Source organism: Leptosomus discolor, chromosome 6 (genome assembly GCF_034619465.1).
Source record: "Leptosomus discolor isolate bLepDis1 chromosome 6, bLepDis1.hap2, whole genome shotgun sequence".
Taxonomy (NCBI): domain Eukaryota; kingdom Metazoa; phylum Chordata; class Aves; order Leptosomiformes; family Leptosomidae; genus Leptosomus; species Leptosomus discolor.
In genome coordinates, this window is record NC_141396.1 from 13,326,537 (window position 1) to 13,349,367 (window position 22,831).

The window sequence follows — 22,831 nt, forward strand, 5'->3', positions numbered from 1 at the left end:
GAAGTCTGTCTTTGTCCGGTATTTTAAAGGTAAGTTTATTTTCCCTCTGAATCCTCATTTTTTGCCCAGTTGGAAAGGGAGTAAAGCTTTATAACATTCACCAGTTGCTACACTTAGCTGCATATGGAACTCCTGACTGAGTATCAGGAAAAGGTAAAAATATCTTCCTCATGCATCCAACATACTACAATGTCTCTCTTCTGGGATGAAGTGGATCAGCTGTTTAACAACACACAGTAATACTCAAATGTTTGGAGTAGAAAACAGTAGATACAGTAATATCAATTTGGCAAAATAAGAATAATAATGATACTATTACAATCTAGAATCTGTAAATTCCTCAGGGATATTAAAAGCTAAAAAGCACCAGAGAAATATTAATAAAAGTAATTATAATATTTCCACAAAATTCCCAATATAGTTTGCCTCTGTAAGAAGATCCAGCATATTAAGAAGCTTTTTATTGATTTAAAATTCTAGCTTCATTACGTCTGTTCTTTCCCATTCTTTTAAGCTAGCACGTTGAAAAAGTGCACGTTTTAGCAGCCTAGTCAATGTTAGTGTAGACAAGGAAACAGATACTCACCTGTGCTAGAGCCCTCTTGATGACTTTGCCAATGTCTTGTCTCCACTCAGGGATGTCAGGGTTATGGTAGTCCAAGTTGGGAGAAAATGACAGAAGCTGAGATTGGAAATACTCTGGAACAGAAAAACAGTATTTATGAGAAGATTAAATGGGCAGTGTTTGGGGTACCGACAAGGGTGCAGAAGACAACAGGAACACCATAATTAAATTGTCTTAAAGCAAGAGAGAGGGGAAGGCTGGAGGAAGAAAAAGGGCTGGCTAACATTAAGCAGGACAGAAAGCTTGCAACAACAGAATTCTTACAGCAGTTCTTATAAAGGACATTTTGCCCTAATGCCAACTTGTGGCTTTTCCCAGAAGAAATGGAAGCAAGAATGAGAGAGGTGAGAGGATGCCTTTCCTTCACAACGCCTCTGGGCACTGTAATATTTGCCACTCAACTTCATCAGATTCTGCTTACAGGGAAGTTGACCAGTAAATGAGGTGGCATTGGGCTGGAATTTGGAAGGTCTGTGCAATTGCATACATTGTGCTTTGCAGAACAAACACTGTAAGTAATGTTTTCAAAAGCAGGTATTATCTGCTAATTCTCCTGGAGGGAAGCCATGAGTGGTTAATACCCCAACAAATCAGAACCCAGTGGTGCTAATGACTGTCTAATCAAGCAATGGCTATTCATGAAATGCTTTGAAATGACTTCCTAATTGACTGATTGCAGGGAGGAAGAAAAACTTCCTAGACTTCAAATACAGAACCATTTAAATTTTTCTCCAATTCCAACTCTCCCCTCTGGTGTCACCAGAGACCAAGACTGGAATCCCTATGACAACTGTGCACAATGGATTTGGGCCAGTGGGAGGCACAGATCGAGGATGAGAATCACACTCAGATGTAATTTCTCAGGGTAGAAGACTCTCCTTTCTGTTTTTAGAGATGTGCTGTGCCTCACCTCACCTTGAAGCACCTGATCTCTAGATATTTCAAATAAGTACCATTAATCATTTGTAAGAAGGTACCAGTTTTAGATCAAGATAAACCAACAAGAGTATAAATGAGGAAATCCACAGAATAGCAGGGATGTGCTAGCACAGCAGTTATGTTGCATCTTTTGCAAGATCTGTTCTTTCTTTTTAGATGGTGGAGTATATTTTTAAATAAAACAAGCATCAAAGAGTGTAGGGAAACTCTCTCAACTTCTGAAGGCTTAACCCAGAGCCTGATACATAAATCCTTTGACTTTTGAACCCTCTGTACCATGTCCAGTTTATTTTTTGAGTAAATTCTGGTCTGTTAATCACAATTTGAGAAAACCCTGAATAAATCTTCTCCACTGCTAAAACCAGAAAGCCATGCCTTCCTGCTTAGAGCCATAATAACTTAACACAGGACACAGATTAGGATACAAATTTAGCAGAGTGCATATTTACCAAAGGTGTCACTTATTTATGTACTTGGACTTGAACCGATCACCAGACTGGAGGTCTGGAAGGACCCCTTCCTTAGACCAGGTCAGTTTGCGGCATGGCACTGCACAGGACTATTTGGACACTCCAACTGGATCAATTTCTCTTTGTGGTAAAGACCAAAGCTTTCAGTCTTTTAAACAGAGTGGCAAAATTTCTTACAAGATGTTTAAGAATAGAGTGAGTAGCGCTCTGTGGGACGTACTGGGAACAAAGATCAAGATCACCTGTGGGGACCCTCTCAAATATGTTTGATTCAGGTTTATTCCAGAAACTAGTGGAAAGATGTAAGTTTCCCAGAAGTAAACACTGCATTTTGCAGTGCTCAAAATGATCAAGTAGAGGGTAACTTACATTTGCTAATAGTGAGTTTGGGTATTACTAAATCATATTAACAAATTATTAAAAGTCGTTGCATTTCACAGCCAGGCAATCAACAAATATCTATTTAGCTGGTTGTTAAATCTGAGCATACAGCCTTCCAGTCACCAGCAGGACATTTATTTATATTTAATTACTGAAAAAAGACACACATATTTCAACTACACAGTGTAACACGAGTTATTTGAAGCCCAAGTCACTCAATAAAACTTCCTATCCCAAGAAAAGTTTGCCCTCAAATGCTGGATGCCAATAACTGGATAAGGAAAATGAAGACTAGCTTAGAGTGGAAATTATTCTCTGGAGAAATCTCAAAGTCCTGCCCAAAACTGCTGAGAGAGTCCTTCCACTCAGCCTTTATCAAGCCCCGAACAGGGTAAGCTTTGTGGTGTGCCAAAGGGTGCTTTTTGGAGCCCATGATGCGCAGATATGGCAAGGACATACCAAACATTACCCACAGCGAAGTCCAGTGGACACACGCAGACCTCCAGCTGTGGCATGACTGATTGGCAGAGATACCAACAACAGAGTAATTTCTGCCTCCTGTTTTCCAGACCCCTGCCATTTATAAAGTCACTGTATAAAGAGAAACACCATCTGTATTCAGGCCACCTTAATGATGACTATGACTACTTCTTTCCACAGTTAGCAAGCAGAAGGAAGGCAGTCTGGCTACGGGTTTAAGTCTTTTCTTTCAGTAGTTCCCAGTCAGGGTGTACAGACAGACCAATAGGCAAAGGAGACACCAGCCACTTTACTACAGTGCTGAACTTACAAAATTGGCTAGCTGCCCCATCCAATTCACTTCTGTATTTTGTGATCACGACACATCTGAGCTATTTGGTTTATAGTTTGTCATCAGAGGTTCCTCCAAGCACTAGGGAGTTCACAGAGTTCATTTTGGTTCAGCAGTGACTGCCTGTTCTTCACCTCTAGATAACCCCTGAGATCTGACTGTAAAAGGCTGAGGGTACCATGCACTGCGATCTCCTTGGTGTCTTGAATGAGGGTGCTGCCCGCAGCAACTTGCACAGTGACGGTGTTCATCCCCTCCACGGTGAAGATGTATGAGATGCTGCTCTCCAAGGTGATGAGGGGCTGCAAAAGGTAAACACAGATGACGATATCAAAATCAGGGTGAGATTAATTCAGGATCACGACATGCATCTGACTACTCCACCAGGCCACGATATCCTTCCTCCCTGATACAGGAATAGTGCTCCAAGCTTGCATGTCCTGCTAAGGCCTAAATGTAGCCCAAACACCACGCAGTGAGAACTGTCCCATAGGCAAAGCTTTCTCTCACTTCAGTAAATGCTTCTTGAAATATTCTTCCACTGAACTGCAACACATTATGCTAGGAATACATCTCAGTAGAGCAAAGTCAGCAATTGCAGAATTAGGGCTGCAGAATGCAGTGTTGTACACCCACACACACGTGCACGCTCAGCACAGCCACTACATCAGCTGGACAAAACACAGGGTGCAGCTGAAACCAGCACTGAACACAAACCGAAGATGCGGGTGCTGCATTAAACAATCCATACTGTTCAGATTCAGGGCCAGACCTTGCTCTTATGAGTACAAATCCATCTATCTATCTATCTCAGAGTAACTCTGCTCAGGCCAGAGTGAGGTCATCCACCATTGCCCTGTACATGCTTTGAGCCCGTAAGCTAGCTCCAACCATAAGCTGGCAAACCATGCTATCAAGGCTGAAAGCATGGCATAATACCTACTGACAATGCTGTCTGAATGTGGCTGAACGGTTTCCAGAGTAAAGTTGACCTGAATTTAGCCAGCTCAGAGACCTGGCAGAGAAGGCTGACTTTATCTGCACCTTCTCAAACAAAAAAGTCCTCAATAGCATTACTGCTCTTCTTTTTGCCCAGGAAACTCTCACATTGATACACAACTAGATGAGAAAAGTGCACCATGTTCAGAAGAGATTTGTATATTGAAAATCAAAGGTCTGGCCCTCGCAGTGCCATTGATCTGAAAGCTGGTCTACACACAAATCTCTTGGTTTAGATTAAACCATTAACATGGAAATAGTAATACTAGCCTCCATTGCAAAAGTACACAGAGGTCTAAGAGCACAGATAAAGCCCTTGTACCATTGCTATTGGCCCTTCACTACACTGCCAGTCTGTTTCCAGAGAAACCCCCCTAAACATTCACCTTCCAGCTCTCACATTTCTTCCCAGCAGACTGCCAACCTGCCTGCATTTCAAAGCAGTGGCCATATGTGCCATTTTCATAGCCAAATCAAAATTTCCACTGGCACAGGCCAGACTGGCCATTTCCCTCCCTGCAGAATGCCACCTTCCTTTGACTCCCTCATCCATGAGCTGAAAAAGCAGTAGAAAAAAAAGAAAAATCTCTTTGGCCACATGGGATTTGCAGACTAAGTCAGCAAGGGTGCCATCTTGTGCTAGTGCTGGAGGCCTAGCTAACATATATTTAGATATACACACATCCTGAACAAGCAAAATGGCCCTACATCAAACTGCAGTGATACTAGCAATCTTTATGGAGGTTACAGGTAGTGATTCTGTGCAAAGGCAGATAAGATGAACCAATATGGCCTTTAAAATTACAATTTTTCTTTTTTGTATGTGTGTATGCTGGACATCCCATTACCATGGATGATTTCACCTCCATCATGGAGTTTTAACATTCTGCCAACTCCTTAATTTTAATTCAAGCACCAAGACCTGAAAACTAACTCTAAATTAAATCAAGTAGTTTAAGGTTCATTTGCTCGAACCTATTAGACAGCTGGACACATTTATTAAACTGGACCTGTGTTAATCCAAGCAAATTGGCCTTTGGGTATACTGCAAAAATTAGCACAGTAGAGACTCAGTACAATGGTTCCAGCAGGCTGGGGAGGGCAGCAGAAGAGCCTCAGCCTCATTTGAGTCTAAGACAACATTCACCTGTGCAACAGCACAGAAGTACCTCAGTGAGAATGCACAGTGACACAAGACACATCTGGTTCTGCCTGGGATGCCTACAGGCTGAACAGGAAAAGAAGCTGCAATCCCTCAGCATGGAACTAGAATATATCACCTAACAATAGCAGTCACTATGCACAATATTACATACCTCATCCTTCAATTCACACACAAATCAGTGTCCCCATCTTCCACCTGTGCTTAAAGCACCACAGTTTGCCCATGAGTAGGCACAGAGAAGGATCTGACATGTACATTAAATATCCGAGAAGGAATTTTGATGTGATGCAGACTTTGTCCTGAAAAAAAAAGGTGGCTGTGGCTGTTACGGCTATATCCTTTGCCATACTTCTGTCAGAGTTGAGGTTGAAGTACATTTCATGAAGTAGCTGGAGATAATGCTTTGCAAAGAATGAAAGGTGCTCTGGGTCTTTGATTTGTCCACAGGTAAGTGGCACCATCTTTACTGATCTACACCTCAACATATTTCAGCAACATGTACAATCACCCCAAGGCATCATAAGGATCAGCTGCTCCATGTGCAGCTGTGTCCAAAGCATCCATCCCAAACACATCCATATCTGCTTGTACTCTCTTGCCTATGCTTGTACTCTCATATGCCTATGAAATGTAAGCTAGAAGATAAAACAGGTCACAACATATTTACAACCCAGATGCAAGCACCATGACAGCTGTAAGGAAATCTTCAGTGAACACACTACTTTACGTAGTAAAGTAGCTTTTCTAGATTACTTTCTATTTCAAAAAAATCTTTTTTTAGGACCTATTCACAACCAGCTTCTATATTAAGAACAAAAACAATGGCAGGAAAACTCTGACACCTGGATACACTGGAGGGCTTAAGCAGATGATCAAGTTACCAGTACCTAAATTGTCTCAGATGTACTTTAATGGCTGTCCATGTATGAACACTGAGACGAAGATATCTGAGCTGTAATGTGATTTTGCATCCCTCTCTTTCAGTGCAGTATAAACTATGTGGAATTACCCGGTACTTGTCCTGGACTAGATGTGTGTATGTGAGTGGCTGCCATATCTCAGCTGGAGCACAGCAACTTGCCAAGCTATAGTAAGTGGGTTTTGTTCCTGAGCTCTTCCGGTGCCTCAGTTGTGCTTCCACAAAAGTAAGTTTTTACAGTAAGCTTCCTAACTTGACGTAAAATCCCAGTAGATGCAGCATTTCTTATTTCTTTTTTTTTTTTTTTTTTTCTTTCCCTCCTGCTGCTGTTGGTAAGAGGTTAAGACACAAGCAGCGTTGTCAAAGAGAAAAATAAAATACTTGTGTGCCTGGTATTTTTTATCTCAAGTTCCATATTTCATGTAAAATATCCATTTTATCTACTGTGATCTCACCTCAGTGCACATCTTCAATTGCAACTCAATAACGTAGACGATGATGTGACAAACTGCTTTTGTAAATAACAGCAGATACTACACTGCAGAATTATCAGCTGCACATTTCACAACTGTAATAATGGAGGATAGTGCCCGTGTGTCAGCTCTCTCACTCCTAAAGCCTACAATAAAAACTGTAGCTAATAAGCAATTCTGCTCTCTCCATTTGAAAGCATGACCACAACTTGCAGTTTTGCTTACTTTAATTATCGATAAAAAGGCTCTTTATTATAAATTTTTGCCAATCATTTGAAAATTCACTACAAAGAAGTCTTATCTCCCTCTCTAATATATCCAAGACTGTGAACAATAGTCACGGACAGACACAAACAATTCATTAAGAGTGTAGCTTGAAATTCTAGATACAACTGGTTATTTGAACACCAACAGCTTCAAAGTATTGTGTTGGAATCTGCTGCATACTGGTACATAATGGAAACCCCCATGGTTATTTGAACACCGGCAGTTTTTAAACACTGTGTTGAAAGCCAGTATTATCCCATATATAGTGCTATATAATTCAGTTAAGTTGCAAGTGAACGCTGGTAATAACAGTAGTCTTCAAAGCTCAACAGGGCTGGTAACAACCAGATGTAAAAAAGTAATGACTCCTAAGAACAACATGAGACAGGAGGAAATAAACTCACAAAGGCTGAAGTTAGATAATGACAACTCTTTTTAGATATAGGAAAAAATGAAAACACAAAACAAGCAAAGGCAAGAGGATTTTATTAGGGCTGGGAGAGTCCCCTCTCTGGTGAAACAAGCTTAGAAAGTGAAGATGAACAAAAGGGCAGCTGTACCTTGGTGCTGTTGCCAAACCACCAGAAGTAGGTAAGTGTCCCTGCCTGGCTGGGCCAAACTACTGCAGTAATGTTGACGTCCTTATTTCTGATGGCGACAAAAGGGACGCTCAGATGGACATGCTCCACTGGACCTATGGGAAGAGTGAATTCATTATTAGAGGCTTTGAGCTAAATCCTCCCTGCACAGTTGTGAACAGCATAATCTTTCCTTTAAATAAATCAAATGTATTATGTCAGCAGAGACACTCTATTATAGCAATACAAGATAATTCCTGCTGTCAATAAGCAACAGTAAAAGATATCAGATTAACAAACATAAAATTATACAATTTTTTTTTCTCACTCTTAATTCTAGGGGAGCCAGAAATGCACATTTTCCAAAGTATTAATTTCAGAAAACATCAGCTCTGTGTTCAGAAGAATTTTTTTAATGCAGTTCAAGGGAGAACAACAAAACAGCTTTACACTGGAGAAGGCAAGATGCTATTAAAAGCTTGAGGAATCGGACACAAGAGAGAAAGAAGGTGTTTTCTTGAAAATATATTCACTGGGCTACTAAGATTTGTGGGAAAATCATTTTAGCCAAGATGGCTTACATCTGATTATATATGAGGCATTTTTTACTTGATTAAATACACCCTGACAAGTTTTTTACAAGTTCTCCAAAAGAAAGATCCATGATTTTGGAAATCCTTGGTATGTTTTTGACTTTGGCCTGACCTTGAAAAGACTTTGGAGAGTCAGTTACCACTAGCAAGAAGTCAGGAACTACTTAAAAAAATGTGTGCATTGGCATATCAAAGCATTTAACTGTCAAAAGAACTTGTTTCTGAAAGACTTAAAGAATAAGAAAGTATCAATGCAAAGTTGTGTCTAAAAATGCAGATATCCAGAGTGAGTCCAGTACATGAAGTCCAGAATTAAGAAGCCAGTTCCCCTCCAGGAAAAAAAAACAACATGTGTAAAAAATACTGAGGTTTTGTTTGCTAGTTTGTTTAAAGCTTTTTACTATCTCCATTGTTTTCCTTCTCGTTTAATTTTTTGTTTTTACTGATACTGAATTTCAGCTGATAACTGCTGCACATCAGACAGTGTTACTAAGTCTTTCTGGATGGCACCTTTTAAAACACAGCAAACTGACAGACTATCACTGTGAGAAGGAAAGGATGAAATAAGAAAGATTTTTTTTTTAATAAGACACTAAATCTGGGAAGCAGGAAATTTCTGGTTTTAACTAAGATGATTTTCTTGTGTTACCTCTCAGCTCTTCAAGCATGAAATAAGGACATTAATAACTTCTCCACTTACTTGGATTACAAGGATTTTGGAGAGCAAGAGCTAGTCTTTTACCACCAGAACATACAGCTCTGAGCAAATGAGACACTATTCTTGCTTTTGGCTCCTTGAAAATTGTACTTTTTTCTTCCCCTTTCCCAAAAGGTTTCTACCAGCAAGTCACTCCTGAACTCTGCCAATAGCAAGTACTCTGGGTTCCCAAGAAGAGCAGGTTCCCCAAAATATTTTGGACAGTGTATGTAAGAGGAAAAACATTAGTATCTTCACTTCCTTTAAATGAAGAGATGAGCAACGTGACAGCAGATTCCAGAAAGATGAAAAGTTGACTGACCACTGATAAAGCTGCAGGGTAGAAAACTACTGTTTCTTGAGCCCAAGGAGCTTCTTTTTCATATTATTTTCAGCACAGGATTCCAGCACCAGACAGACTGTATAATAAGGGTCATTTATATTTTTGTCTGTATGTTTGAGCTTCAAGGTCAAACCTCCTATATTGACTAGTACATCCAAATATATTAAAAGTCTAGTACTGAGATATCATCTTATTTCAGTGTTAGCATGAATGGTAATTCTTGCAAAATATTTCCCTAGAGACAAGAAGTTGGCCACCTAAGAATGCTATAAAAGTCAAAGGAGAGACCTGACAGGCTGGGGAAGGAGAGGGTAGAGAAGCACAACCAGGTCAAGCAACTGCCCCATGTTACATTCTGCTCTAAAATCCTCACCATGAAAAAGCCGTTCCTATGAGAAAAATCAGACAATCCATACAAAGCTGGTTGTTATTACCAGGTAACCATCACTTTTGTCAGCTAATGGCCCAAGGTGAAGGAAAAAACATCTAATGCTCTAATAACAGGTTGTTAAATGCAGCCACGATTGACTTTGAGGGAATTATGAGCATAATAAAAGCTTCAAGGAACATTTATTCCTTCACACTGGGAGCCTGAAATTAAAAAGGAGAAAAAACTTCTTGAGTTTTGGAAATTTCCGACTTGCTTCCTCTCAGCAGAAAAGCTCAAGTAAAAGATAGGCAAGCTAGAAGACATTCTGACAGGCTAAGGGGGAAGACAGACATGACTGTGAACAGTACTAGGGGCAAAACTGATGAGCTACATCTGAACACGACAGAGCTCTCTGCCCAGGAGATCTAGTAGTCTGAGAGCAGGACAAAGAACTGGGATCTTCCTGGTCTCATCCCGTGTTCCACATCCTCTGCTGTCTCCTGTGGCTTTGAGAAAATCAGCTGGGGCTCCGTATTTCACTCTGCTCATGTGCCAAGCGGAGAGAAATTGCACTGATCTACCATACAGGAGGGAAAAGTCAGGGATGCGTGTTAAACACATGAAATATGAGAAGTAGCACATTAGCTCTCAGTGCATTCATATCCCAGGAAGTATGCTCAGCACAATGCTTTTCTTTTATTTAATAAGCACTGTAAACTCCCAAATCGTGAATAACTGACTCAAAATTTAGTAGATTAATCTAAACCTCTTGGTATTAGAAGCATATTGAAAACATGCATTTGGACTTTGCTTCATATGCTGTTTGGTCTTTGACCCTTTTGGAAAGCTCAGGAAACCTTTTCAAACTTTCCTCTGTATCTGTGAGGACTGCAAATACACTTTTGTTAAAAGAAACTTCCCTTCCTCTTCATTCAATAAAGTTTACTTAAAAAGACAGAAGAGTGTCTAAAAGTCCAAGCCTTTGGAAGACCGTAAGCCACATACGTAGGTGGGTTTGCATGTATTCTTATGCCTGACTGAAGTTGCAGGGATTTTCAGTGAGGTCAGGTTTTCACCCAAGGAATCTAGCAACTGGAAGTACTTACAGACCACATGCAGGAAGAGGACAGCAGTGTCAGAGCCCAGGCTATTCTCCGCATATGCTGTCACCTGAAAGATCCCAGCATTCTTATACACATGCCGGATGCCATCCTCAACAGGGCTGAAATTAGCATAGGATACTGCAATGCCATCTCCAAAATCAAGCTGAATGTTTGTCCTTTGGAGATCGCCCTGCAACAGAGAAGGCTGGATTAGGAAACTGGGCTGATAAAAGTGATTTATATTACCCTCCATCCCACTTTTCCATTCCATTTCATTAGCACGGACACAAAATTGTAACTTTACCAAAAAAAGCCTAACTTTGTTCTGTCAGTCCCCAAAGTGGCCAGGCTTAAACCAACACCAGGTAATTATACACAAGCAATGCTTAGAATAGCTGAACATTTAACCTGTAAAGAGATGTTATTCCTCTATTTGGGTTTAGAGATTTTTGGAAGGGCAGCGTGCCAAACATACATATATCAAGGGGACCATATTTGAATCATCTAATGCAATGCATGGCTGGGTATTATGTGTCACTGGGGTGGCCAGGGCTTTGCACAGCCTTTCGTTGAATGGGTGGTGTCCAAAAAATACCTCCATCAGAGACAGTGAGATGGGAAGCACTACACTGATGGTAAGCTAGATGCTAATCGGAGAACAATTCCCATATGCACATGGGAGCATTGGGAAGACACTGTGGAGACAATGGTTGAAGTAGCTCTCTAATACATTCCAAAGAAACAGAACCTAGTCACTGAGATGCTATAAGTCTAGTCCAAGAAAGTTTTCCAGGCTTCCTGTATAACCAGTGAAAAAGAAAGACAGACAGACAGCAAGAAACCAACACATCCCATCCTAAGATAACTGAGATAGGTGACATGAATCATCTTCTGCAAATAGTCATCCCTGTACCCTGATGATAGAGAACCTAGATCACTTGTTTCAACCAGACATGCAACTTCAGGATAGCTGAATTTATACAGGTTGAGTCCCACACCAAAGACTGACAGTTTTTGTCTAATGTCAATCAACACAGAGATAGGGCCTGGATACACAGGAGAATGAAGTAGATGACAAGAAAATCCCTTCTAGGATTACTGTCAATGACAGCTATTAAACGAAGGAGGGAACAACAGACAAGCGATTCCAGCATTGCAGATATTGTCTAGAGGCAGCAGCTGCACTGTTTTAATTGAAATCATTCTTTAAACTACTGTAGTTGAACTGTAGAAGTGTCTGTTTTTTCAGTTTCTTGGAGCCTTACATTATACTTGTCCCCAGCCGACTAAAAGTTACACAAAACAAGGCTAATTTAAACGGGGCCAAAGCCCACTGCAGTGATTTCACTGAAATAAAACTACACCTCAGATTAAGTTTCTATAGCTTTCTGCATATACATATAAGATGCATTAGCCCAAGTCATGTCCCTTCATGAAAGGTCTCCACTGTATTCACTACGGGTGAACACCTTTTGGAGACGCTTCTAGCCCAAAACTGAAACCAATCCCCAGATACATTGCAGGTAAAAGTGACATTCCAAAGAAAAAAAACAAAAATAAATAATTTTTTTTTAAAAATCCCTGCTCCTAAATGTAACTGCCTTTTTTTTAAAAAAAAAAAAAAATAGGAAATTCAGAAATATTTCATGGCCATCTCATAAACCCCATTATAGCTGTAAATGGATAGGGTCAGGATCAAAGCTAACGGGCAGTTCCAGTACATACCAATTTAAGGGAGGGAAGCAACTATGTAACTCACAGCCAGTTCTGATGTACCTCAAATCCCTTCACAGCATGCTCAAATCCAGCAGGGTCCTACATCCACTGGGCTCACTGAAAAAGACCACTGAACTTACAGATTTCACTTCAGCCTCTGGGCCGGGTATTGTACAAAACAAACCCTGACTTCCTAAAAAAACTGTGCAGAGCAGACAAAGGGAAAAGACTGCTTTGGACAACCACACCTGTGACAGTCCATACAAGTTTTAGAGCTGACAGTACCGGCTTTCCTCTGAGTAGTATTTTTCAAGTTTACAGTGTGCTGACACAGGCAGGACGCTGTGTTCTGCTACTGGTCCCAGTCCTGAAAGTGCACCTGATCTTGTGCTTTGGATGGAAACGTAGGAGCGCAGGCAAGAAGCCAGACCATGCTGAAGGAGGTCCCCTGTGTAGATAATCAGGACTGCAGTATGCACCACAGACTTTATCTTCTTCATAGGCTATGCCTGCATTAACAAATCAGACGAGAATTTGCCTTGTATGTACACATGGAGTCTTCAAGTACACACCCATATAATCAGGGTTATTTCATGTAGTTTTTTAAATATGGATATTTGGTTATATATGTTAGATCTCTCTCCTTCCTTGCTCCATCATTCCCATTCCACAGGAGCCAGGGGAGTTTCGTCTATTGACTTGATCAAGGCACCATTTTCACCTCTGTCCTATTAGGACAATAAAAATACAGTATAAACCAAAAAGAAAACATAGAGGACCAGAGCAGTAGTGACACTAAACCTATCTATAATATTAAGTAGCCAATAACATCCTTTTTGCATAGAGTTTTTTAAGTAACTCGAAAAAATTCTCCAGTGGGGGCAAAATTATACTCTTGAGATATCCAGTTATTTGATAGAAAGGCTCCCACAGCTCGTTAAACTTTCAAAACCACTTCTCAAGGGAATGCACTAAGACGGCAAGTTCATCTCATATGGAAGACACTGAATAGAGGATGAAATTTTGATCTGGGATGGATTCATCACTGATGACCTCAGGCTGAAATCTCTTGCACCCATCATTGGCAGCTCCTCTCATGCCTTACAATTCTCCTTTCCATTTCCTCCTTGCTTCTCCAATATGTTTCTATCATATCTATATGAGAAGGTTTGAAGTGGAGAAGCAAGAACAAGTTTTCCTTGTCTAAACAGTAGCAGATGATCTTTCTATCCAATTATGAGAGTTGGGTCTTCAGTGCAAAGCCTGCCCATCACACTAATCATGTTTACCTTCTCCTTTCCATACCTCTATATCCAGTATATAAAATACTAAAATAAGTGTGCTAGCCCCACACGTCAGATATTGCGGAGTTTATGAATATATATTAAAATAGAAACGAAGTGGAGGCATTTCAAATGGAAAAAACCCCATTGCTTTCCATATATATTCAAAAGGCATATTTTGTTGCTTTAAGACCTGTAAACTACCAAAAGGGAACAAGCTAGGGGCTGTCACAAAGATTGGAGCTCTGCTTACTGAAATGAGTGAGCAGGCAAAGGGTAGTGGAATGGGTGGAGAGGAGTATTGCCATGGACAGCCCTTCAAAGTCATCTCCCCATCAAGAGTAGCCTGGGAAAGTTTTCTTGCCTGGAAGCCACACCAGCAAAGTGACAAAAACTGTAAGACAGAACAGTAGTTGAAATGTTGGCCTCCTGAAGTTAAGAGCCAAACTCCCACTGATTTCAGGAGGGTTATATTTCATCCAGCATATGCTTGGGATGGGGGGATGGAATGTATATACACAATGTATTTTGGTTCTTCTAATTGTTTGCATAAAAATATGACACGGATATGGCTATCTCTTTCTATAAACACAGTTTAGCAATCTTCTAACAGATGTGCAGAGCTTCAGTACTTGCTCAGGCTAGTTATTTGAATAGTCACTGCTTGCCGTCTCAGCTCACTTGCAATTACAACCCTGTTACAAAGTCTTGCCATCACGTTGTAATTACTGAAAGAGGGAAGCTGTGAGATAGCACAAACAGAAGACAAGGGAACAGAACAGTTCACTAACTGGAGCTGCCACATAAACAACCATTAGGCCTGAGGTGAGTTTATGTACTCTTCAGGGGGGAGTTGGGGATACACGGAAAAAATCAGGTGCAAAAACAGATTCATAGATCCAGTCAAGAACACAACTCCATATAACAGCAATTTGGCAGTCTATGATTTCTTTGTGCTCAAAGTCAAACTTGGATTTAAAAAAAAGGAAAAAGAAAAGTTTCTTATCTCCTTGTGTTCCATTGCATGTATACAGAGTCCAAATCACAGTCCAGCCCCATATTTCTAAAAACACAGCAAAATCATCAGTCATTCTGTGATTCTGCATTTCTTTGCCTGTTGTCATTGCCACACACATACTCTGAATTACCACTGTGAACAATTCTACTAAAGATAAATCTATAAATCCTGAGAAATTTAGTTTTCAATTAACTATGATAAAGTCTTCATTTACCATCGGACAGCATAAAGGTCAGCCACACCGATACATTGAGGGTGTGTACTAGAAGGTAGAAAGGAACCGAAGTCTAACCACAAAGCTGCTGATCAGGGTTAGTCTGAAACAGTAGGAAGGCTGAATGGAGACCACACAGATGTATCCATAGGAGGGCTTGTCAGACTGCTGTTTGGCTCAGAAAGTGAGCATAGACATAGGTGCAAAACAAGCTACCAGGAAACAGGCTGACCAGAGAAGGTGGAGAGAGGCAGAAACGAATCTGTATGATAGCAAGGTATGTAATAATTAAGAATTACACAGAAATTATTTCTTCCAACTAATAAGGAATACTTTGATGATAATTTATTTGTCTCAGGTTCACACTGAAAGCCTGGAATACTTTCTCCCAAAATCACACTGTTGGGTTGTTTTTTTCTTTCCTCTTAAAATGTCTATTCTTTTAAGAAACAAACTCAATGCACAAGTCTCTGTGGAATAAGCTGCTCACCCACAAAGACATGCTCTTGAAGATCTTCTTCCCTTAGAAAAAAATTGTTTCAATGAAACGTTTTTCTAACTATCCTTGTTTTTCAACAAAGGACATAGAGTGAATGACCTCACATATTTATTCAGCTGCCTCTTCAATCTCTAAAGCCTTGTAAAGATTCTATTCTTCAGCTAACTTGACTGCTGCCTTATTCCCCATCTGTTTATCATTCTTTGTATGCAGCAGTTCCGCTTGAGTTCCCTAATAAATTACTACTAGATTCCTAATTTTTAGATTATGTCTCTTCTTTTCTCAACTCCCACTCACAGTTTCTATACAAATCGTCTTACCATGTCAAGTCTGCAGAATATAAAAGAATCAGCCAGGTAGACAAGAAATCCACTTTGTATAAAAGCAGAGCATGCATGAACCTCTGAGGAAGCATGTAAAGAGGCCCTGTCAGATTAGTGGGGTCCCAATGAAACATTTAATTACTGTATAAGAATTTAAATTAATAGAAGTGTGTGTGTTTAAAAAAAAAAAAAACCGACAAAACAATAACAAAGTATCATGAGAAAAAACTTCTCCATGGCAGTACGCTCAGATTTACAACAGCTTCTTATTTTCTGGAAGGTCTAAGTTGCCAATGGAGGCTACTCCTGGGACTGGGAGGAGAAGGGACACTAGGCTTGCACTGTTTCTAACATGACTTCCCCATAGACCTAATGTTGCTTGTTGTCAGAGCAGAATACTTAGGACACAGGCATCTAGTCTGTCCTGGTGTTGTTACTCTTATGTTCATGACCATCGCATGTCTGGCTCTCAGCTGTCTCCAGGTTCTGTCCCAAAATGAAGTACACGGGACAGAGCAGATGACAAAATGTACCTGTGGTTCTCTGACACCACCTCACTCCCTGGCTGCCCCTCCTGAGACACCCAAAGATGTCAGAAGTGAAGTTGTGAGTTGTCCCTTCTATTTAACCAGAAAACAGATGTAACACAATCCATTGTGGGACCTCCAACAACGCCATCCATGGGCAGTCAGAAGCCAGCAGGGGAATGCAGCAGCTGCAAACACAGCAGGGCTTTTTGTGGTTCAGTCACTTACATCCCCAAATCAAATCACAGACCAGAAGAGACATAAGATCATTTGAAAAACCCTTCTGGCAGCCTGAATACATACCAAGTGCCTTCCTTAGCTATCCATCCCTCCACTGAGCCACAAGCCTTGGTGACACGGACTGCACTATATAGGTTTGCCAAACAGAGGGGTACCTGACTCAGAGAGATCACCAGAAATGCCTCAACATTGTGATGCTTGAGGCACCAGAATGGCCTGGTATCACTTATGCTACTGTTGGCTACAGAGGGAATTGTACCAATAAATAAAATAGATATGGGCTGAGGAGCTCAGAGGTGGTTTGAGGAGGCTCAATTTCTACTGCAAAACAATAATGTCCCTCACTGCTCCCCACAAGTCTGAAAACATTCCCCATTGTTCTTAACCTTTCCCAGCAAAGCTTCAGCTAAAGCTTTTCATCCCAGAAACAGAATTATTAAGCACAGAGACACCATTTCTGCCTCACAAATTCAATAAACTGCAGTTCACTGTAGTCAGCAAGAAGCTAGTGGGGAAATACATTTTTGACCAGATCTATCTTTCTTCAGTGTTGGCTTCATCGTCACTAATAGGCAAGACAATAGGCCAAATACTCCTTCGGCTTGACCCAAAGATTTGTTTGTATGTTTCAAGTATAGCCCCCTCTCATTAATTCTCCTAAACCTCAGGAGTGTTCATCATTTCACAACCCCACCTGATCGCTATTTTCCCCTCAGCGGCCTGCCAAGTGAAGGAAAAGAATGCCAGTCCTGCCATGCAGCGAAAGTTTTGCTGAGACCACTAACACACCTCTTCCATAAGGATGATGAAGGTCGCATTGTGTCCCTGCTCTGTGACCAACTTTCCATTAGTAGTGAGGATGTGCAGTCCCCGAGGTGCTTTTCCAGGGCACTTCTCCATCTTGGCCATGTACTTCTCTCGCAAGCCATCTGTGCAGTTGTTAGAAACAATCCTTCGGTACCTGGGGAACAGTAACAAAAGGAGATTTGGCTCAGGTGGTGGGTGGAAAAGTTTTGTTCTGTTTTTGTTTTGTTCCTCAGCATTATTGCATGAGTTTTTTCAAAGACTAACTGCCTGAATGATTCCCTCACTGAAAGGAAGAATCAAAGAAACCTAACGCTTTATTAAATTGGAGAAAGCCAAACAAATCACAGTCCAACCTTCTCCAGAGATTCTCAGCAGCACCACTGAGAATAGCCACACATTGTGGAGGTGAATTACTCTGCCCTGCTGAAAGGCAGAGAACTCCTTCAAGTCCCCATGCCTTCAGGATTGCAACCTGCATCCCAGCTTTTTAATTATGCTTTGTGTGACATTTTGTCTGCCTCTACTCTGCTAGAAGGCACTTGGAATGATCTGCCAAGAGCTTTGTCCAGTCCAGTTCTAAAATGATTCAAGGAATGGGTTTTTCTCTTGGCTCTTCTTGGAAGATGGTAGCTAACTAGCAAGACACTTGGCTATTCCCAGTATTGTTGAGAAGGATTAACCCTTTCTAGTAATTACACAGTAAAAACACAGGATTGGTTAAAAAGACAGAGACCCCAACTATTTTTTTCTTGCTCTCTGTCAAGAAGGCTTCAAGTAGTCATATTGGCCAGGCTCCTGTAATTACACTCCATATTTATAGCAACCTTTCAGCTGAAAGGAGGTCTCTTAAGTGACTCCAGACTCCCAGCAGCTTCACTTTGTCCAGCCACCCACATCAACCAGCCACAAACAACCCTGTCATAACAATCGAGCATGCATGAGCCACGACTCAGAAGCAGCCCTGCAATGCCTGCAGGACCTGCACTGCCTGAGAAGGAACCTCACAATTTTGCACCAGCCAGTGTAACCAACCAGAGTTTCAGAGTATCCCCCACATGATAGAATAGCATTTGCAAAGTGTTACTACCATAATAAACCAAGACTTGCCATCTGTTCTGGGTAAAACCAAGAGAAAACAGCACATGTAGCTTGTCTGAAATCACAAGGTATTGTATATACAAAGTGAAAATGGTAGGGGGGGAAAAAAGAGGCTAAAAATTGCTCATTTGAGCCTTCCCAGAAGCTGTTAAAAATAGGACCTGTAAGATGGGAAGAGATTCAATGAAAAACGATGTGAAATACCTCAAACCTGTCCTTTTAAATGTTCAGCTGTCTCTTAGATAGACCTTCTTGATTCGTGTTTTAATTTTGCAGCAAAGGGAAGCTCTGAGTCTAAGCTCCAGGGATCATACATCACTTGATAGCAATACAATATCTACATGTCACTTACGTTAATGTGCTTCTCCCTGTCTCTGAGGAATGAGGCAATGTTCCATACAGATGCTGCTGCAAACATTATCTCATGAATAAGACTGGAAAAGAGCCAGGTGGAATACACAGAGAAAAGAACCATCCAGGTTCTCTTGTCTACTGCAAGGTCACCAAAATCAGAGAGAATGCAAGATTCACTTACCCAGTGCTATTCAAGTAGCTCTGACCAATGCTGCAATCCTTGGCCAGGGAGGATGGGCTGAACCAGAAGGCTGGGACACACTGGTTGTTGCTGTGCCTCTCATACCCGTAGTCACTATGGAGACAAGTCATGAGTGCACCACTGTACCCATTTACTAGATTTAGCTCAGAGTTTTAGGTGACGTTTTTGTTCCCCAAAGCATGTGTATGTTGGTGGCTCTCTGCTGGATGGCACGACATCACAGATTGGGCTCATCCAGAGACAAAGCGCTTGATTCCTTTGAGAGGCAGGAACGCAGTTCACAGAAGGTACATGACATCTGACAACATCAGAACTACCAACTCTGCAGAGCACTGGAGGACTTGTGTTTCATTTGGTAACAAAACATGACCAAAGATTCAGAAAGAAAATGGTATTGTTCATTTCTTTTCCTCTTGATCTCTACAAATTTCACTTGTTGGGTTCTTTTGGTTTGCTTGCTTTTTGCAGTCTTTTCTTTCAGAACAAACCAGACTTAATTCCAAGATCTAATACCACTTCTTCCAAATGAAGCAGTTAGGAATATAAAACACTAAGAGCACTTCCTGAAAAACTAGTCAAGGCATGAACATACGTTAATGGCCTCTCTGCTCTTTGACTGAGCTATGACTGGCGTGAAAGAAAATACAGTTTATGTTTTTCCAACACTAATCTAAAACAACACAGCCAACCTGATAGTCTAAGGATTACATGGTATTGTGTCACATGGGGAAGGTAATCCAGGGTATTGATGCTTCCTTGGACCACCAAAGAGTGGAAGTGTACACAACCACATCCAAGACTTATTTTTACAGCTGCCTTTGCATGCCAATACAATGATGAAGCAATAGGATTAATCCAAAGCTTTCCACAAGTTTTAATAAGCTCTGGATTAGGTTTCTATGCATAGCCTTTATTGGCAGGCTTGATTCAAGGGGCAAATAAAAAGAGATTCTGGATTTTTGCCTGAAGCAGGTTAACATATGCCAACAAACAAAACCTCTGTGGAAACACAGACACTGCAAAAGCCACTGCCTTGAAAGCTCTCTGTGCCCTTTAGGACACTCTGAGTTTTATCCTTCCCCTATTCAGAACCTGACTTGTCAACAGAAAGTCTCTAGAAAGACCTTTGGTGAAACAAAATTGTGCTATGTCCCCAGTGACGCAGGATGCTACTGTTTCTTTTTTGGAGGCCGAAAATTCTGCAAGCTACTTTAAAAGGTTCAGAGATTCCCTAATGCTCTTTTTCTCAACATTCAATTTAATCATTCTCAGTGGGTCCGACCTGCACAGTCAAAAATGCCTGGCAGTGACTTGGTAATTAAAAATATTCAGGAGGAGCTGTACTTTGCCCCAAAGAAGAAAAGAGCTGCATAAATATTTAATAAAATTAAAGACAACATTGCTGTATGCCCTCAAGGTTCTGTGCTTGTTCATTAACTTCTGGTAAATGTATATTAAAACCTCGCATGCTGCCCACCTTCCTTCTCATAAGCCCCAGGGTCTGCATAAGTTAAGGAAATAATCAAGTCCAGCTGCTGTGCTGTCTTTCTCAGGAAAGCTATCTTGACAGAGTAAATAAAGAAGCAGGAGGAGGGAAAAGAAAGATCAGCGAGCGCTTTAATAACACTTCTGAGTTCCTTCTGCTATTCTCTGTCAGAAAATGGCCAGGGCTTGCTTTTGGAAATGACTGTGAGGGCTGGCAGGAGTTACCCCCAACTTATCTCATGAGGATTTGTTGAATTTGGGCCCTGAATCATGATTTATGAGCCTGAAATTCAGATCAGCCTTATATCTAAGAGCAGGAAACAGGTAGCACACCACAACATGAGGGAGACAGGGGCAAGAGCGCTGTGACCAAATGGGAGGGAGCACAGCCCTCACAACTTGTGGTGTAGGGCTCCTGCAGTAATTTGTCCTGCCTGCACAGCTCTTGAAGGGAGGCACCATCACATCTAGTAGCATGGGATGCTCTGTGACCAGAACCAGCCTCCAAACCTACTTCCTGGGGAAGCAGAAGGCCTGTCTGTTGGCAGCTGTCGGTCAGCGTACTCACACAACCCTAGCTGCTGACTCTCCTCCTTTTCCTGATACTCCACGGGACCTCGTCGGTTCACACAGAAGAAACAAGCCAGTCAGTGCTTCCAAGAACAACTGGCAATTGTGAACCCAGCCAGAAAAGGCTGAGTGGATATCTTTCAATTTCAAAAGCATCAAGTGGAAGAGTAGGAGCTGTCCTTCCACCTGTAGATACCTACAGTGGGGACGCATCTCCATGAGCTCCCTGCCTAGAGCCTTCTTCTAGTCGGCGAAGAGAAAAGGCACTTCTCAGCGCCTCCTGTTCTCATACTGACATTCAAAAGAAGGCAGATGAATCATATTCTAGAATAACTCATATCTTGCCACTAAGTAACTGTCTCGCCCTTTCGCCCTTTAGAGGTCACAAGTCAGAGCAGATGAGTCCACCCATTCCTCTCTGAAAATCACTTTTAAGATAATCAAGCTTGGTGTCCCTTTTCCAGCACTGCTAGTATTTTCTTCGAGTCGATTTCCTCACACCTTCTTCCAGCAGCCCTGCAGACTAGCATCAAAACTCACCCTTAAACTGAAACTGGTTCTTCTGATTCTCCATCACCAGCTGTAACAATTCTGCAATTGGAAGCCAGTTAACAATTCTGTTGGCAGCACAGTCTGAAACAAAAGCCAGCTTGCTGTCCTCTAACTGCATTTCCTCTGCAGGACTGACAAGGTTAACAGCAATATTCTCTCATGTTCGTGGGAAAGTTAAGCAAAAATGATACTGAACATATGCAAGGAACATGTCGATTGATTGAAAAGGTGCATTCTGATGCAGACCCTTTTCAAGGCAGAAGAGCACTTAAAGTCAATTTAGCTACCACAGTTTTCCACTTACAGCTTAGAAAAGACAAGCTTCACTGTGAAAATTGAAAGCTGGTGAGGTACAAAGCCACATTAAAAAAAAAAAAAAGAGCTACTTTGTCAGCATCTCTGAAGATTGGTGCTTGGTTCAGCTCAGAGGCATATGCCAATGCCAAGGGCAAACACTGCAGGGCAAGATAGTTTGTTCATCCTGAAAGTTCCCATAATGAGAACAAAGGGGAAAGATCTCCTGAGTCAAGCTAAGGAGTCTCAGATGTAATTTTGGCATTAGGAACAAATTAAAACATCCAACCAGATAAAATGAAAATATCTGCTCTATATCCTTGAACCTCTCTTACAGCCAAACTACTCTGATATTCAAGAAAACACTTTGGTCTACATTTTTTACTCATTTTTGCTGCATTTCAAGTGCATCCATGTTCTAAAGAGAACTTTGAATCTCAGCTGGCATAAATCCAAACACATGTGCAGATCTCATGCCTCACACCTCTTCAGGAAGGATTCAACAGTAAGTGAAGTTTTCAGGAATCACCGATACCGAATCAGACACTGATCTTGATAACCTACTATAAAAATGAAAGCATTATCTCAGCTGATCTGCTTTCAGGGTATTTTGAACTCCATTTAAATGACATTCTGATCATTTAAGCTAAACATCGCAGCCATTGACAGTCTTAAATCCCTGAAATATTGCCTATCACAGGTTCCCTGTAGGAATTCCTTGTGCAGAGATCCTGACTGTTATGCCTTTTCCTATTTCCTATCCCTGACTGTCAAGCAATATCAAGCAGTAGTTCATTTTTTCCCTGTTTTATTTTAAGCTGCTTTCGAAGTGACTTTAAAGCAGTTTGGAAATTATGGCCCCCTTAAGTTAGAAACACCAATATTTATGCAAAACAAGTAGCTGTATCTGACAAGG

The 22,831-nt window shown here is 41.1% G+C and overlaps 1 protein-coding gene across 1 annotated transcript in view; it reads right to left on the reverse strand.

Annotated features, from left to right (window-relative positions):
- SORCS3 (sortilin related VPS10 domain containing receptor 3) overlaps nt 1-22,831 on the reverse strand; it is a 304,754-nt gene that overhangs the window by 10,712 nt on the left and 271,211 nt on the right. Inside the window, exons 17-22 of the mRNA XM_086466346.1 lie at nt 18,994-19,107; nt 17,343-17,514; nt 10,737-10,923; nt 7,610-7,743; nt 3,405-3,528; nt 587-699 (exon numbers count right to left, since the gene is read on the reverse strand). Coding sequence (XP_086322472.1) covers nt 587-699; nt 3,405-3,528; nt 7,610-7,743; nt 10,737-10,923; nt 17,343-17,514; nt 18,994-19,107 — 844 coding nt within the window. The remainder of the gene's footprint in view (nt 1-586; nt 700-3,404; nt 3,529-7,609; nt 7,744-10,736; nt 10,924-17,342; nt 17,515-18,993; nt 19,108-22,831) is intronic.